The 18,104-nt window shown below is 43.5% G+C and overlaps 1 protein-coding gene across 1 annotated transcript in view; it reads right to left on the bottom strand.

Moving 5' to 3' along the window:
• The window catches only part of ldb2a (LIM domain binding 2a), a gene marked incomplete at its 5' end in the record, with an annotated part of 93,050 nt that extends 75,400 nt beyond the window's left edge, over nt 1-17,650 (bottom strand). The window contains 1 exon segment of the mRNA XM_083651277.1: nt 17,519-17,650. Coding sequence (XP_083507403.1) covers nt 17,519-17,650 — 132 coding nt within the window.
• Nucleotides 17,651-18,104: the final 454 nt, after the last annotated feature.

The following is an 18,104-nucleotide window of genomic DNA, read 5'->3' as shown; positions in this document are numbered from 1 at the left end:
ACTAAAAGTCTTATTAGAAATATTGTGCGCTCATTCCTAACGTGCCTCGCTCGCTCGCCTGTTGAGCAACTGTGCACCCATAGAACCCCCCCCCCCCCACCTTATTACTTATAGTAGCGATATATTCATCATTATTATTCATTAAACCAATGTGTTTTCCCATATTAGTGCTTATAGCAATCAGTAAGCAAGAAAGTTGTTGCACATGAATTGGACTTTTAGCCTGCTTTGCTGAGTCTGGGGCATATAAGGTGTGCTAATATCACATATTATTGAGAGAGAAATCATTACACTTTTGAGAGAAAACCAATTAGTTAATATGTGCTCCCTAATCTAACGTGTTAGCAGCAGCACAAATTTGATACTGACAACTAATAATCCCGCATTAAAACTTTCCTACTATCTACAGGGAAAGTTCTATTCAGAGTCGGTAGCCGTTAATCCTCCGTGCTGGAGCTTTTGGCCGGCGTGTGGCCGCGTCTCGCCAGCTTGTGAAACGCGCGGCGCTCTGGATCTGAAGACGGTGGAGACGCTGGCAGTGAGCCAGCTACAGCCTGGCCAGTGGAGACAAGCCAAGCCTCTGCCTCAGGCTGACCCCCAGCCACTGGACAAACGCCTCACGCTGCTGTGCTGTCTTCAATTTCTATTTCTATTCCCCCCGACTACAGCAGAAATTGTTAGGAGCTACTAGGTTCTAAAACTGTAAATGCCATATACAGTAACTACTATATGATAACACTGATTCTAAATGGAATGAAGAAAGGGTTCTTACCCTTGTATGTATGTATGAAGTATGAGATTGTGGTGTGTGCCTAATTCTGGTCAACAATTAGTCAACATTAGTCTCTCAAGCCAGTCTATCTCTTCCACAATCTTTGAATGCTCCAGAGACAGTCTGTACTTCAGCCCGTTAACATTCGGACAGAGGAAGTTGTCGTCTTGCAGACCGCAAGGAAGTTCGATGGTATTCGACCAATCACGACACTCAGAAACACAACTGAGGCAGGTGACTGGATACCCGCCTTATTTTAAATGGATATCCTGCCTTCTTTTTTTTTTTGGCCAACTTTTGAGACCTGCATTAGCAAATTGCGGGAGTGGTCTGTCTTGAGAGACTAATCAGTGATCAATCAATAGAGATCAATAGCATTAAATCAAATCAACAGGAACAATTAAGTCTACCTCCCGGGCCTCGTAGAATCACCGTTCAATCAAAACGTCAAATCCAACAACAGCCAATCAGACTGTATCATTTTGGCAAACGCCCCTTTGATTAATGCTGGCAAACACTGCTTAATAATTCATGTTCCGTCTTTTGGCCAAATCAATTCAAGTCCACATTGGAAAACAAGAGACACCAAACTTTTGGCCTGCATTTCCAACACCATTCCCATTGTGTTTTTGTCTCTATCTCTGTGTGCATCTCATCTGTGTCTCCCGCTCTGCCATCCTCTCCTGGATGGCGCGCCGCTCGCTGCCTGACAGACGCCCTGCCTCGGTGTACGCCTGCAGCCTCTCTGACGAGCCACGTGGCGTGACGATGTTTGTTGTCAAACGCTACAAATCAGGCCCGGCTCCGAGGGACCCCGGGGTGAACCGACACGGCCGGCGCCGTGACGGCCGTCAGCCGATAAAGGCTGTATTGATTCAAACGGATCGTCCCCCCCGTCTGAGGGGGATTTATCAATGTGTCAATTGCCCACTGGCCCACCACAAATCACCAGCGCCGGCCGGGGCCACAGGGACTTACGGGAAAATCCAGTGGATTTAAGGGACAGGCATAGGGAGGATCCTCAGTAAATAGCAACACAGCCGAGGGTTAAGTCCTGGCATATAGAAATGTCCATACAGTCTGGATACAGACAACATACAGACACATGGACTGCAATATATCCAATATTAACCCGATTAAGGCAGTAATCTGAATAAAACACTGCCATGTCAACAGCATTTTCTGGTTACCTTAACCCGAATAAGGTCATAGCAATAGCAAAAGCAATAGTCGGATCAAGAGACGTGGAGTGTTCTGATCTTAATCGCATTATTTGTGAATGAATGAATGAATGAATCAATCAATCAATCAATCAAACTGCTTGATGATGCATGCTCTAGCTTGCAGCGACTTTACGCAACGTGTCTACAGATGAAAAGATGCCCGTGGTAAAAGGAAGTGACAACATTTTGTCCCTAACGTGGTAGAAACATGACAGAAAGGGTTTCAGGTTAAATGAGGACATAAGGACGTCAAGTGGGCGTGCACCTTCACGATGCTCTGTAGCATATGATTCATGGAATATTCTATAACTCATGTAAACACCTTAAGGATTATTGCAGTCCATAAAAACATAGTCGGTGTGACCACAGATAACACACGGACGACACTTGTGTCATGTATCGAAATGCACAACAGCACCCACATGTACTGTACATATCTACACGAAGAATACATTCACAAAAGGCAAAATGTGTACATTCAGAGCACACACATGTCTCACACACATGTCATGCACGGCACGCACGCACGCGCACGCACACACACCTGTGCTACATTAAACACGACCACTATTTTCTCCCTCTCACACACTTTCTCACAGTCGATAAAACCACCAATGTCACAACGTTTAACATAAACCATTTCCCTGGCCTGCTTTAGTTAGCGGGTATTTTGCTGCCTTTACTCCGGGCCTATTGTGGCAGAATGGCCTCCAAGAGTGTAGGCGTGTCTCGGGCTCTAACCTTGGTGAATTAACAATGTCTGAAAGCCCATTCAGCTGCTGAATAGCTTATAGCTTGGCTGACTGCTGGGCCAAGGGACTTCTGCTGTTGTCAAATATCTTCAGGTTATGGGGAGCACAACAGCACATGAACACATCCAAAGACTCGTTAGATGTCTGGAAAATGATCCTTGACCTTGGCGAGTTAACGTTTGATTTTTTCCCACATGTAAAATGATGCAAGATTATTAGTATTATTATTATTTTTGTAGATATAATTTCTGCAAGCCAGTTCCAAGTCCGGTTCCCATAGTGGGGGCCTGTGACCCCCAGCGGTCCTTGAGAAGGCTGCTGAAGGGGTATATAGAGTACAGTGCTTTAACCGCACGCAATGTTTTGATATAAACACGTTTGCTTGTTGCTTCAATGTTGCTTCATTTTGGCCACCTACCTAAGAGCCGCTAGCCATGCAATATGCAAATGAAGAGGAATGAATGTGTGTGTGTGTGTGTGTGGGGGGGGGGGGGGAGGGAGTCATTGCCCTTGAACAGCCACCGCACATTTCTCCACAATAATTTCCACTCTGTAAATGTGGTCGGTGAAGAGGTCCGCATTTGAAGCGCCGCATACATGTAGCTCCGCGCTGAACCACTGACCCGCCGCGGCTTCCTTCCCATTCTCCAGCTGTCTGGGAACTAGCTGACTGAGAGATATAGCCTATAAGTGTTTGTGTTGGGTTATGTTGTTTAGGGTTGAGAGGTTACTACAGTGTAGAAGAGACCTGTCTGCTGAACTAACGCATTGTACATACATTCACCACTGACTGTACCCAGTAGGTAGGTGGTGGTAGGTTCATTTGACCAAAGGGGATGCCCTTCCCCCCTGCCCTTACACCACCAATCAACGGCGGAGTGTTTGGAGCCAAATTTTGTTGACTTGCTCAGATTTTGTTGATTTGGTTATTCTACTTCATTTGTGTGCTTCTACCATGGGTAAGTTGGCAGGCCACATAGTTAAATGGTTACTTTTGTGCACAAATGTATATCATCTTGTACACTCCACATTCACACTTGCACATGTATCCCCCCCCCCCGCACATATTAATAATAAAAATGGGGGGGGGGGGGGGGGGGGGGTTATAAATTCATGCAGGTTCAATAAAAAAACAAGGGGCTTAAAAAAAACGGTCTCACCTCATAGGAGACAAACAAACAAAAACAAGTCAATATTAGAGGCAAAGACACAAGTGAAACGGACAACGTACTGCATGTTAAGTGACAGCAAAACTCAATGAGGAAAATGGAAGAAGAAAATGCATAAATGACAAATTAGGGAAGTAAAATTAATGAAAATAGCCGTGAAGCCATGATGCAGAAAATAAAGCCATGGGGGGAGAGTGAGGGTGCGGCTCGGATCGGGACGCTCCACCAACGAGGAAGTGGATCAATAGCGGATCTAATCAAATCCAGACGCTGTTGAGTGTGAGTGAATGTGCTTTGTTGTGGCGTCTCTGCGGTTAAAGCACCTCTGCACCTGTTGCTTGTTAGTTTGATCAATGTGACGGCCCCGCCCCCACGCTGAGCAGCTGAACATTCAACAATACACAGGTGCTTTAGAGGAGATCCACAGGGAGAAATCTGAGAGAGCTGGTGCGTTCAAGTCTAAAGGCTTGCTTAGGGCTGCACAATATTGACCAAAATAAATAAATAAATCCTAATTCAATTCTTTTAGCTGAATATTGAAATTGCACTGGGTATTTTGGTTACCTGTGGCCGCAGCTTATCCTGTATATTAATTTCTATTTTTTATCCCCCCCCCACCCCAAACTCCCCCCCACCCCAAACTTGCATGGGGTGGAACGATGTACTAATGCTGACAATTTGCACCGTTAGAATAAAATGAAAGATTTCCCCTGACATGCGACTTCCTTTTGTAGGTCAGGCATTCTGCTCAGGAGATGAGTATCTTGGTTTGGAAGCTGGAACATCTTGACCTATAATCAAAAACTGTGATCTCTGTTGATAGTCAATATTGCAATTTTTATATTTTTACGATTAAAGCGAAGTATATTGCCTTACTGTGTTACAGGTCTGAGCCTCTGGTTATTTTGCGCCAACATGTGATAGAGCTTTATAGAGAATATAGCCTACAGTACATGTATGGCCATGCTATTGCTATCCACTGGCCTAAGAGCAGAACTTAGGACTCAGGTCAAGCTTACATCATACAAGAGGGACAGTGGTCTGACTCAATGGAAGCAGGCTGTGGGGATAAGCTCTGCCATTGGTGCCGACCATTTCATTCGGAGCAGAAGGGAAATCCCCTTCCGCTTCCTGTGTGTCCGCTCTCAAATGCCTCTGCCGCTGTGAAACAACAACAACGCTAGCTAGCAAGCTATCAACCTACACACTGAAAATAGCAAGACTTGATGAAGATTCAGATTATGCAATTAAAGCAGGCCTGCTTGGTACTTTCGGTGGATGGTTGTAAAGATAACAGAGCCTTTTTTCTCGCTATACCAGAGTGAGAGTAAGAGGAGCCAGACTCTCTCCTGTGCTGGTACAGCGTGAAACATAGAGAGTCTGGGAAGCGAGACTAGAGGCACAGTGACAGTTTGCTTGCTGCCTTCTACAGTGATACAGGGAGATAAGAGGTCAGGGTCGGCTGCAGTGCAATGCCCCTGGAGCAGGCAGGGATTCAGGTCTTGCTCAAGGGCACTTCGGCAGGGGGAAGCTTGTCTATTCATCTTATGTTCCAACACAGGGCTCAGCCAGTTACTTCCTATTGTGTTTACACTTCCTGTGACAGTACAGTACTAGTGAGCAGGTAAAACAGACGGTGTTTTGAACAGGAAGTCATAACACAACTGGGTCAAGTGGGCGGGGCTACATAAGGTGAATAGACAGCATGGTCCAGTGGTTGTCAGTCAGTTCAGTCGCCACTCGCCAGAATAAATGTTGCGTTTCTGCAAACCACAGATACGTCAAATCTCAACATCTGTAATTCAACAATACCACCACTGAGGTGCCCTTGAGCAAGGCCCTTAACCCCAACTGCTCCAGTGGAGCTGATCAGTGGCCAGCAGATAAGACTGTGGTTGTTCTGGTCAGCTTCCAGGTATGAATGTGTGTGTGAATGTGAACAGGGCACTCCTGAAAAAGAGAGCATTGCTCTCAGTGAGACTCCCCCTGTATAAATAAAGGTTAAAGAATATATATACAGTATATATATATATATATATATATATATATATATATATATATATATACAGTATATATATATACACTGTATATAGTATACAGTATATATATATATGTTGCATATCAACATTTCAAGTACATGTAGTGTTATAGCCGAGACCTCTAGCAGTCGTGTAGATCACAACAGTCTGCTATTGAAATAGCACGGTAAGGTTGTCGAAAGGAAGGTTGTCGAGGTCGGGGTGGCGGGGGGCGTAAACATGTTCCTGTGGTTGGAGGACTTTTTCAAATGTTGATACAACATATTTTTGTGTCACAAATGTTGAGATTCAACATGTTCAGCGTGGTTCACAGAAACAGAACATGACAACATTTTATTTTGGCGACTGGGTTGTTGTGCCAGTTTGTATCCCAGCTGGGGGAAGATCTGGGCAGAGTGCTGCTATACAAACAGAGCAGAACATGTCCAGGAAAATCTGCTCTGGGTAAATAAAGGCTCAAACAAGTTATCGTTCCAAGCCAGTGATATTCATATGTCCATCCCTCAACTTCTCAACTATTCAGCCAAGTTCATTGTTACAGAAGGGAAAGAAAGTATGCCACGGTTGCATGATCAAAAGGCCGATCAGCAAAATGACGAAACGGCCAGAAACCGGCGCAGAGCAGAGCAGTGGCTGCCTCCCAAAGTCCGCAGGAAAAACTCCCCCAAGGTTCACTCTCTCTAGCTCTCATTAGGGCAGGCATGTCCAAAGTCCGGTCCAAGGTTCACTCACTCTAGCTCTCATTAGGGCAGGCATGTCCAAAGTCCGGTCCGGGGGCCAATTACGGCCTGCGGACCGACTTTAAGCGGCCGTCGCCTTGCCTTAACCTGACGCTGCCAAATGGATGGGTTTGTTTCACATGATCTGATCAGTGATCTCAAGATCTCGTGTGAATCCAGCTGCCTTGCAAGGTTAGGCTTGTCTCTCAAAATATACTATAGGTGGCCCTCCAGGCCTCCACACTGAGTATTGGTTAATCAAGCAAGTTCAATTAGCAGTTTTTTCCATTCACCTAACGATGACAGCACCATCATACATTTTCTAGATAAGCATCAAGTAGGAACAAACACAGGCAGGACTAATGTTTTCAGATGGTAATCAAAATCCTTAAAGTACAATTGTATGTGATTTTTTATATATCTTTTATCACCCATATACTGTAATGCGAGAAGCAGAAGCCCTAACCCTAACCCCCCCAACCCCCACCCCCGCCGGTATTTTCACACTATCTAATCTTAAGCATTAGGGTCACACTGTTCGAGCAAACATTTTACAATTCATATACATTTTACTCACACTTAAAAGGAAATATTATCCACCTCAAAACACTTGATCACTGTCAGAAAACACAATGTACTGTGTGTTTCTGGACCTATTTTCTCTGTTGGGTGATGTATTTTTCTTATTCTCCTGGATAACGGGCCAAACATGACGCCACGCTGAGATGTTTCCAGTGCAGCTGGTTTGAGTTTGATAGCAAGGGATTTTTCAGCAATGTAAACAACATCACCAGTAAACGTCAGGTTTTTGGTGTCGCTCCCTCAGAATCAAAGAGTGGGGGCTTCTTTCTAGAGCCGCCATTTTGCAGTGATGTTCAACAAGCATACAGGGAGGCATCCATCGGAGGGAGAGCTATTTCTATATCTCCACCGACAGCAGCCTCGATAGACCAGAATGCGATGCCACAAGACATGCTGCGTTATTCGCAAAGGGCGCGACTTTTTCTCAACTAGAAATCTGTCCTACATTAGCCTAACTGGATGCAACATGTTTTCTGAGGCGTGTTGAAAAGCATTTTGAAGAATGTAGGCAATCAGTAGAAGTAAAGGAGGCAGGTTGAGGGAAAGTGGGGTGGGTACACTAAAAAAGTACATTGCAAAATATCTTAAAATAACTCCTGGATTGTATTGAACATCACAAATTGATGGTGTCTAATAAACAGTTAGACAGTGAGTGAGCAGGTCACGGTTCAGTGTTTTGCTTGGACACACAGGTGACGGTCACACTGGGATCCAAATATAGACTGTATAAAAATATAGACTGTATAAAATATGGATGCCACCGTGACGTCACCCATTGGTTTGTAGACTCCCATTTTGAAGATTCGAGTTTGGCATTTTGACCGTCGCCCCCCCCCCCCCCCCCTTTTTTTATTTTTGTTTGCAGCCAGAAGCAGCTAGCACAAGACCAGGGGTTTCCCACAGAGCTGCCACAGCCTGCTATTGGCCCACGATCGGTGAGCTGGACAGGCGACAGACCTGTCACTCACGCCACAAAGCATAGTCTGCTTCATCGTTTATTTGACTCTAAATGGGAGCATCATTTACAAAATGAACATCATGCTGTATTGAAGAAGACTTGAAACTAGCGACTGAGACCATAAACCCATTAGGAAAGTGTTTACTGACCTAATAAATCAGTGAGAGAGTAGGGTCATTTTCCCATTGACTTCTATATACAATCTGGCCTCTTTTTGCAGCCAGTGGAGTCGCCCCCTGCTGGCCACTAGAGAGGACGCAGGTTAAGGCACTTAAAGGTTGCCCCTTTTCTAACCTGTGACCTCTGCTTTATGGGACGGGCTAACGGCGTTGGGCAGAAAGAACAACAGGACATAGACTGTGGCTGTGGGGCTCCTGGTCCTCTCTGTTATCTGAGCCTGGAAGGAACCATGGAAAAGAAGCAGGAAAAAGGTGGGTCTATTGTCTGAGCATCCTGCTGAACTGACTGACGCTCATTGTGTGACCAGAACGTCCTTTTTTTATTCATAGGATTTTCTGGGAACATCCTCTCAGAGCATCCCATGTATGATATCATCCAACCAAAGCAACTGTGTTCATCTGCGTCACTACAATATAAGTGTTAATTTCCAAGCCGCTATATATATATATCCATTTAAAACATGATGTCAAGTTCGTCCTTCAATACCTCTAAATATAGAAAGTTGGTAAAGGTGATTTGTGTGCTATCCATCATTTCTGTAGGAGTGGCTGTTGCTCATTCGGGTTCAAAACTTTCTAACAGGCAACATCCTCATCTCAGAATTATGAATCTGAATATGATAATGGGAATAATGTTAAAGCCCCGTGGATATTCTAATGGCAAAGTAATATAGGGAAAGCCATGATGAGTAGGAAGTCAATTAATCTACAATCAATTTAGGAATAGAGTAGCAAGTCAATTAATCTACAATCAATTTAGAGAAATATATCTGATGACAATGAACGGAACCTCATTAAATGACATTAGATGTCATTTTCTGATAGTTACACCAGTTTACTCGGATTCTAAATTGATAAGCTACTGTACATAATACACTTTAGTACTTAGACTTTATTAAAGAGCTTAAAGGGGAATACCACTGGAATCTCAGTTTAGAAATATATATGAGCGTATAAGCCAGCATTAATTATAACTAGAAACCAGACAGAGAAGTGTTTTAACTGCCGTTATTCAGTGGATGTCTTATATATTGTAAACAGAATTGTATTGTATTCAATTATACTGTACTGTCCCTTGTGTCTGTATTCAGTGATTAATATAGTAATATAAAACATAAGGATGTACTATTTTTTTTTTTTTTTTTTTTTTTTTAGTCATGTTTATTTCGAATATGTCAATAAAAACAATTATGCAAAAACAACAAATAAAGCCATTCAAAAATGAATAACTAATATAACAAAACAAAAGTAAAAAGCAAAAAGAAACAAGAAAAGAAAAAAAATAAACAGTAAAAAATAAACAGTAATGTAAACATATCCGAAAAGGAGTGAGAAGAAGTAAAAAACTTATGTACTCCCACCCCTCTTATAACTTATACTATATACTATATGCTATATGCTTACTTCTATCTATGTATTAAACTATTATATATATACATAGATACATACATACATACATAAGGAATGACATGAAACAGATGGAAAAGGCAACAGGACAGTGATCACCACGACGTGGGCAGCCCACTCACCTTTTATCAGGATATTATTTTTTAATTTAGAGTGCGTGTGGAAACGTAGTGAGGGAGCTGGGGGGGGGGGGGGGGGGGGGGGGGGGGGGGGGGACGAAAAGCACTGATAGCTTCGTTTCCAGAGATGGGGGATGAAATATTTTCGCTGCCAGTCACTGAAAATAGTTTGTGTTGTAGTTCGCTATGAAAATAATATATAAAATATATATATGAATGCAGCTGAAAATCTTCTTGACAACAGATAGCTCTTTCTTTATTCTCTGATTACCGTTTTGGCCACCAAGGCCAAACGAATAGCAGATGAATGATGGTCTTATTGAAAATGTATTTTACATTGTGTTGTTTGCTGTGTTTGGACGTAGCACTGTACAAGTGGCTGAGGCTGGATTTTGAACAAAAAAGGAGAGAGAAAATCTACAATACACAAAGGGAGAACATTGCACTTTGACCCCACCTACAGTCGCCATACAGCAGCGCACAATGTCCGCTCAACGTATTTCAGCTTTACTAGATTGAAATAGTGAATGAAAGTAGATAAGTGAAAGCCTTTTCAGTATTTGATTAGATTGCTTTTTTCATGCAGGTAGAGAATTGAAATAGTAGTTGTGAGTGACCTCCTAGAAAGCAGCAAAGGTGTGATGTTCAACACCTTTCTGGCAATTAACAACAGCCAGTTTCACAGACTGTAAAAAATGTCCATATGTCCAACTACCATAATTACATATCAAGCATTAAAGTTCTTGAAACAAGCAGAACTTTACTGGAGCGAACAAAAGTGTCTCAATCTAGTGGCAGATTTTTGTTTGTTTGTTTTGTTTGTTTTTTCTCCTCTCCTTCGAAAATGAGATCTTACAGCTCAGCAGATTGGGGCACCAAATGGGAGCGAGAGAGTTACTGTAACTGTCATCAAATCTAGATGTAACGGGGGTGAGTCCAGCTTTCTCTGAACGGAGCGTTTGGTCACTGCTGTTGCTATTTCACTCTTACGTTTTGATTTGATTTTGTTTACCGTAATTTGGGCAAATCGGGCAAACGGTTACCTACCACGTCTCAATAGAGGGGATGCTACAACCTTGTGATTTAGGCTGACAAAACAGGGGCTTAATCGATTAGTCGTTTGGTCTATAAAATGTGACAAAATGGTGAAAAATGTCAATCACTTTTTTCCCCAAAGCCCAAGAGGACATCCTCAAATACCTGACTAACAGTCCACAGCCACAACATAATCACTTTAGTGTCATAGAAGACTAAAGAAACCAGAAAATAGTCACATTTAAGAAGCTGGAAAGAGAGAATTTCCCCCCCCCCTTAAAAATTAGCCTAAAACTATTAATCGATTATAAAAAAGAAAGTTGGCGACAAATCCACTGACGATCGACTAATCAATGAATCAACTACCGTAATCGTTGCAGCTCTACTGCAGTGCAGCCTCACCTTGTCTTTTAGACTGACAAAACTGCTTGCTGAGTGTTTTTTAAAGATGGGAAATGATTTGACGTCAGATTTTCACCAAAAGAAGTGTCTTGGTGTTAGGCTCAGCCTAATCCCTCTCTGTCTCTGTAAACCCTCCAGCTCAGTGCCAACTTGACCTCTACATCATAAGCCTATTCATGTCAATCTGACACATATTACTGATGGGAACAGAATAGATCCACTTTGCCCCTGAGAGGGACCAGGGATTTTGCCATAATGAACACTCCAGTCCCCCCAGTTCAGCGCATGTGTGTGTGTGTGTGTGTCTGTATGTGTGTGTGTGTGTGTGTGTGTGTGTGTGTGTGTGTGTGTGTGTGTGTGTGTGTGTGTGTGTGTGTGTGTGTACACGAGTCAGGTCCGCAGCCCTATTAGAATAAAGATTGAGACTAACTAACTACACACAATATTCACTAGCCTCCAAAGAATGACCTGTCAATCATTTCTCACTGATTACACGTCTGTCTGTCTGTCCACTGTGGAGCGCGTGACCCACCGTCAGCACAGCAGCAGCGGGAAGGTTTCTAAACCGAGCCCTTTGGATATTATTATGGCACCTCCATTAAAAATGCTTTTGTTTTTCCTTCCATATCACCACCCTCTCCCCGGCTCTCTCTGTTGTAGTTTTACTTACAGCCTTATGCTGTGCTCTCTCTCCCGCTGAATATTAATGACGTCTATGCTAATGGCCTTACACCGGCTGAGGTCGAACAAGCTCCTCCTCTGAATGTTAATCCGCCGCCTCATTTGCATACGCTTAAGTGTCAAATTCCCCCACAAATCACCGCAGCAGTTCTGTGTGTGTGTGTGTGTGCACCGCGCGCCGGGGCCAGTGCCCCCGAGCGACAGCACAGAAACAACGTGGTCACACCGTATGCATAGCATCAAATCCAAATCAAAGCCTGTTTAGATTGCCAGGTCACAGTGGGTTCACGTTGTGTAAAATGAAGGTAATGGGATAGCAGTCAGCCCGCTGCAGAAATACAGCCAGTCAGGTAATAGGTATGAATGGAGCAGGTAATAAGGTTAGGATAGAAACAGACCCAGAGTCAGCGCCGGAGCGGGCCTGTTTAAGCCGCGCCGCAGTTATCAGTTCAAAGGTGAACGCTGATTCCGAGACAAACACAGAGGATTCGTTGCGCGGTTAGGGTTTGATTCCTCCTCGTTTCCGAGTGCGCGCCGGGTGAGGGAGGTTGTTGGTGAGAAGAGAAGTGCGAGCAGGCTCTCGGCGCAGACGTGTTTCAACCAAGAATCCACCCTAACACACTTCACAACAGAAATACAGCTATTGGCGATGCACCACCTTGCCTCGCATGTGTGGGACCCTTTGATGTTTGGTGTTATATTTGACTTTTCCCCGCGGTTAACCGCACCTACAAAGGGATTTGATAGCAGAATAATGTTTTGCGGTACCTAAAACAACAGCAGTGAACAACAGCGTTTTATGACTCACCTATTCTTGACGGCAAATCACTCTAAAATAGAAGTAGACGAGGAAGGTGGAGGGAATGTGGCTACACCAAAAAAGTTAATTACAAAAATATTGATTAAAAAAATGACTGTGTATACAACAAGGGCTGTCAATCTACACTGGCCTCACGATTCGATTATGATTCATCTGTCAACGATTCGATTCGAATCCACGATGCATCTCGATACAGCTCAAAGTATTGCAGCTCCATGTATCACATCCTCAATTTTCTTTATTACTGCACGTTGGTACTTTTTCATCAATTAATACAAACAGATAAATATCAACTCCCTTCTTTACTTAGAAAGTGCTTTAAAATCTGAATGCCAACATAAATTTAAACAAACGATTCAGCGATTATCTGTCAATGATCCGATTCGATGCATGGCGACACCTCCGCATCGCGATGCATCGATTAAACGATTCATTTTGACACCCCTATATAGAACAGTAAGTGTCTGAGGGTGGATTTTCCCCAATAAAAGCGAACTTCTCTGACTTTTAAAATGATTTAGGGGACGATCATACTGTAAACAATAGCCACTTGGACTAAAGTCTTGAGTTCATGCAGCCAATATGTAGGATGTTAAATCAGAGCAATTAATGCCGCCCTAGCTAGAAGCTATAAAATAAAACTATTTCTATTTAATTGTATAGAGTTGTTATTTAACTCCCAGAGAGAGGAGCGATTCCACAGAGCTGCTTAGAGCTTCTGCCATAGGGTGTCACTTATGGTAGCAAGGACTCTCTTCCTCTCAGGGAAAGTCTCTTTAAGTGTCAGGTCCTTGAGTCCTGTGTCTGCCAGTGTGAGCGGCAGTCTCACCACCATGCCAAGCAAATTCAAACGCACACTCATGAATAAGACAGGCAAGAAGAATTTCCAGAAGAGGAATGACTTCAGCCAACTTCTTCAGCACAGAGACACTTTTCCAAAAGGTAGTGTCACACGGAGGCTTAGCCACTTCCCTGTTAAAAACTATTCACAGGGAAGGCAATGCAAACTCTAGTGAGTCATTTGACTTCTGCAGACTGCTAACAAACACAATGTTAAGTTGACTAAGCTTAGCGCTGTTATTATGAACAATGGTAATCCTTTCACGATATTGAACGTCTTAACGTAAGCGATGATACTGGCATGATTGCCATTAAATCAATTTGACTATAAAAAAAATACATTGTAGATATTCATTTCATAGCAACAAGCCCAACACTTTCAACACATCTCGTCACACACCAAAACCCAAAAGAAGCACTCGCTATATCCTCTCTGCTTTGAATACATTTTTATATCGTTTTTTTCCCTTTTTCTGTTGAAAGATTATTTTGAAACCCACAACAATAAAAGCCCATGTTGTGGTTTAGCTGTTGCTCATAGTGACATGTCTAAAAAGGAAATCAATTAAGCGTTTTCGCTATATATTCGCAAGTCCAAATTGAGTTTGTCAAACTGATATTTTCATGAAACATCAAGTTCACTGCCAGCAGTTTAGCTATCAAACACAACAGGAAATGGATGCACAACAGCTGCTAGGCAGCAAACCCCTGATGAAATATTCAAGATTATGGCAGGACAATTCACCTATTTTCGTTTACAGGGAATCCAGATTTTTTATTATTAATCTTTTTGCCAGTAACAGTCCAAACTTCCCATTTTGAAACAACAGTTGTGACCCTGCACTGGTCCTGACACAGTCTCCTTCCAAATGTACACTGAATTTCAAAGTCATCCTATAGGAAAAGGCCCGAGCAGCCCCTCAGTGATAAAATAACCAATGGAATGACCCCTGAGGCACGCATCATCATTAAGGGACCGCTCGGCTCACCTTGCTTTACAGGAAGTAAACACATTCAGTGTTGTGTCTCTCTTATGAAGGACTTTATGCTTTTTGCACATTTTTCCTTTGGGTGCCTTACGCAGGGCAAAAAAAGGACAAAGACATATAAAGCGTTATTATAAGTGAGTTTTCTCTTATAGTCATTTTTTAGCGTTATACAATTCTCACATACAATGGCTTTGTGTACTGTAATTTGGCTGCAACAATTTTGCATTCAGGAGACATAATTACAATTTAATTCATTTAAAAGACCGAAATTGCCTGTACTGTATGTCACATCTGGATGAGAGCAAAATGCAAAAACTCGAAGCATTTCATTCCCACGATAAGATATACTTCTTCCTCATTATAATCACCACCTGCAGTTCTAATGAAACAAGAAGCACATAACTAAAGAGAAGACATATTATACACTCTCGCCGCTACGAAGACACAAAGACAGGGAGGAGAATGAACATGCCATGAACACAAACAGGCACGGAAAACTAATTATAATACCCACTTTAGTCTGAGGAGGTGAAGGTAATGCTTATTACTGATGCGCGTCTAGGCCTAGCATGTGTGTGTGTGTGTGTGTGTGTGTGTGTGAGAGAGAGTGTGTGTGTCTATGTGTGTGTGTGCATGTGTGCGTGTTTGAACTGAAGGGGTGCACTCTCGAATCATGCAACTCCACCATGTGTGTTATCAGTTGCACTGTGCACAGTGTGCAGGCACGTGCGTGTTCGTTTGCACACGCATGGGCCTGCACACGTCTGTATGTGAACGTGTGTGTCTGTGCATGTGTGCAGATTGTGTGGATTCAGGCTTGTTTGTAATGTGTGTGTGTGTGTGCGCGTGTGCGCGCGTGTGCATGGTGATTGCACTTGGTGTGTGGGTATGTGTGGTACGGGAGTTGAGGTCCACTGGGGCTTAGACCACTCCATATGAATAATGCATCAGACTGGGCCATTGCATCTCAGCAGCAACATCGCCTTGGTTTGCTCGCTTAAAGTTGCAACTCCTCCTCAGGAAAGGCAGAATCTGCCAGCTGCCGCAGTAACTTAGCTGTGTGTGTCAAAAAATAAGACTGCTGCAAACATTTAACACAAAATACGTCATTTCGATGAACACTCTATATCCAAAATGCCTTAGTACAGTTACTGTACACATCTACAGTGTCTCCGTGGGAATCAAGCCCGAACCATAAAGCCTGCAGCACCGTATGTCTAGGCTAAGGTTGCCCACATTAACAATATCAGATATTTGGTTCAAAAAGTGAACCATTAAATTGCTAAAAGTGGCTCTCTCATGCATTTTTCAACTACTCCCGCCTGGAGCGATGCCTTGCAACTCAAACTTGACATGTCGGATGAACTTTTTATCTGCAGATTTGCACATTAGTGATCATTGAACAGATGCTGAGGACAGATGCTTGCTGTAATTCACAGTAGGATCACCGAGGGTTCAGTCTGAATGACACTACACCACATTCACTTAGCGCCCAACTAGTTGAAGTATCCCATTTTAGTCAAACAGCACCGCTGGAAAAGTGACATGAAATTAAATTACCGTAAGCTACCTGACACAGTTGTATTACACATTCAAATGTGCCAAGAGGGAGGGCTCACTTCCATTGAGAATTCCTCTACGTAATCTGTGTCTAGACAAAGTGATGAATCATAAAGCATGATGTGCATCCAGGCTGCAAAATTAACTTTTTTTTCTCTCCACCAATGGCTATTGATTTGAATGTTCAAAGCCACTCATATCAATAGATTGTCTTTTTTTCCTCTCTCTTTTTGGCTGGTGAGTGAAGCAAGTTTTACCAGCATTTGACTGGTGGCCGGTGGTAACTTTGTGCCTTGTATGCGTCATTGTGTTGTCCTGGCTATACAGTCACATCAGAATCTCAGTCTGCCACAGTCCAAAGGAGGCTAGAGAGGCTAACTGGCTTTTAGTTCGTTTTGTTTCTTGCCAGGCTTGCTTGGCTTGTGCTGGCCTGCTCACACTGTGTTGCAGTTAGATCTACCCAAACACAGCATGCAAATATATGTAAAAATGAGGCTGCATGTAAATATATGCAAATGCATCAAATGCATGTGAAAAGAGCACTTTTCCTCAGTCTTCAGAGCCCAGTTAGACTTGAATATTCTTCCAGGTAGGCCTCTTTCGGATATTTTGTTTTAAATTATACTAGGCTTATGTGTTTTATAACCACGTCATCTTATATACTGTATCACAAGGTGCTGCAATAGTAGGCTATTTGTCACACACCACACTGCAGAAAATGTCCATTTTAACAAGTAGGCTAATTTTGTCTGGAACCACTGAGTCTAATGATGATAAAGTTAACAACATGTGCCAAAGGGACGAGATGATTCCATTTGTTTCCATGCAGTTTCACCTGAATTCAGAAAACAAGACGATATGAAGGCAGCAGTTCACTGAGAGTGCTATCCAAATAGGGTAGCCACTGTCACTGTCTTAATTGAAGAATTTTCAAACAAGTTAATTTGCATTGAGAACACGTGGAATCCTCTCACCCCTGTTGGCATAAGCACAATTTTGTTTTCGCTTGCATACGACTCAGCACTGGACCAAATGACTTGCTGATGTTTTGCAGCGTACACACCGAAAGCCTGTTTACTTTCACCTCAGGAATGTTTGGCACTTGGGCATCACATCCGTATCTCCTAAATGCGGGAGCTCCTTACCGACAGGACAGGAGCGTCTCTCCCCTTTAACCCCCCGCGGCGGACTCCCGAAACAGCCGGTGCCTCGACATAACGTCGCTTGTTTTTATTTGGTATTTGTATTAATTATGGTCCTTGGTCAGCTCACCTCTGTGCGCGCCTGCAGCCGCTTGTTCATCTCGTAGATCCGATACTCGGGCTGGACCATGTAGGGCGAGTGTCTCCGGTAGAAGGGTCCGAACGGGGACGAGTAGAACGGGTCGTGGTTCGGGGTGGACATGGTGTGGCTCCTGGCGAGGCGCGCGGCGCGATCTCAAACATCCAGCGGGCACAGCGCAGCGGAGCGGCCAGCGCACATGGGAGCGCAGCGCGATGCTCTCACACCGACACACACCCCGGGCAACCCAGAGGGAAGCAGACCTGCAGCCGCTACAGAGGCTGAGCTGCACTCTGCAAGTTGGCCTGCCTAGTTCACTGCTATAGCGAGGAGGAGGAGGAGGAGGAGGGAGGGAGAGAGAGAGAGGGTGGTTGTGTGGTGGTGGGGGTCCGTTTCCTGTTCCCTCAAGACCTACATGCAGTTTTGCACTCTTGCAAAGTTCAAATGAGACCCTGTGTGTGTGTGTGTGTGTGTGTGTGTGTGTGTGTGTGTGTGTGTGTGTGTGTGTGTGTGTGTGTGTGTGTGTGAGATCAACTAAACATTGGAACATTGGTGTGTGTGTGTGAGATCAACTAAA

Source organism: Poromitra crassiceps (assembly GCF_964638095.1).
Source record: "Poromitra crassiceps genome assembly, chromosome: 15".
Taxonomy (NCBI): Eukaryota; Metazoa; Chordata; class Actinopteri; order Beryciformes; family Melamphaidae; genus Poromitra; species Poromitra crassiceps.
The sequence above is the reverse complement of the archived record's forward strand: the minus strand, read 5'-3'. Positions and strand labels throughout refer to the sequence as shown.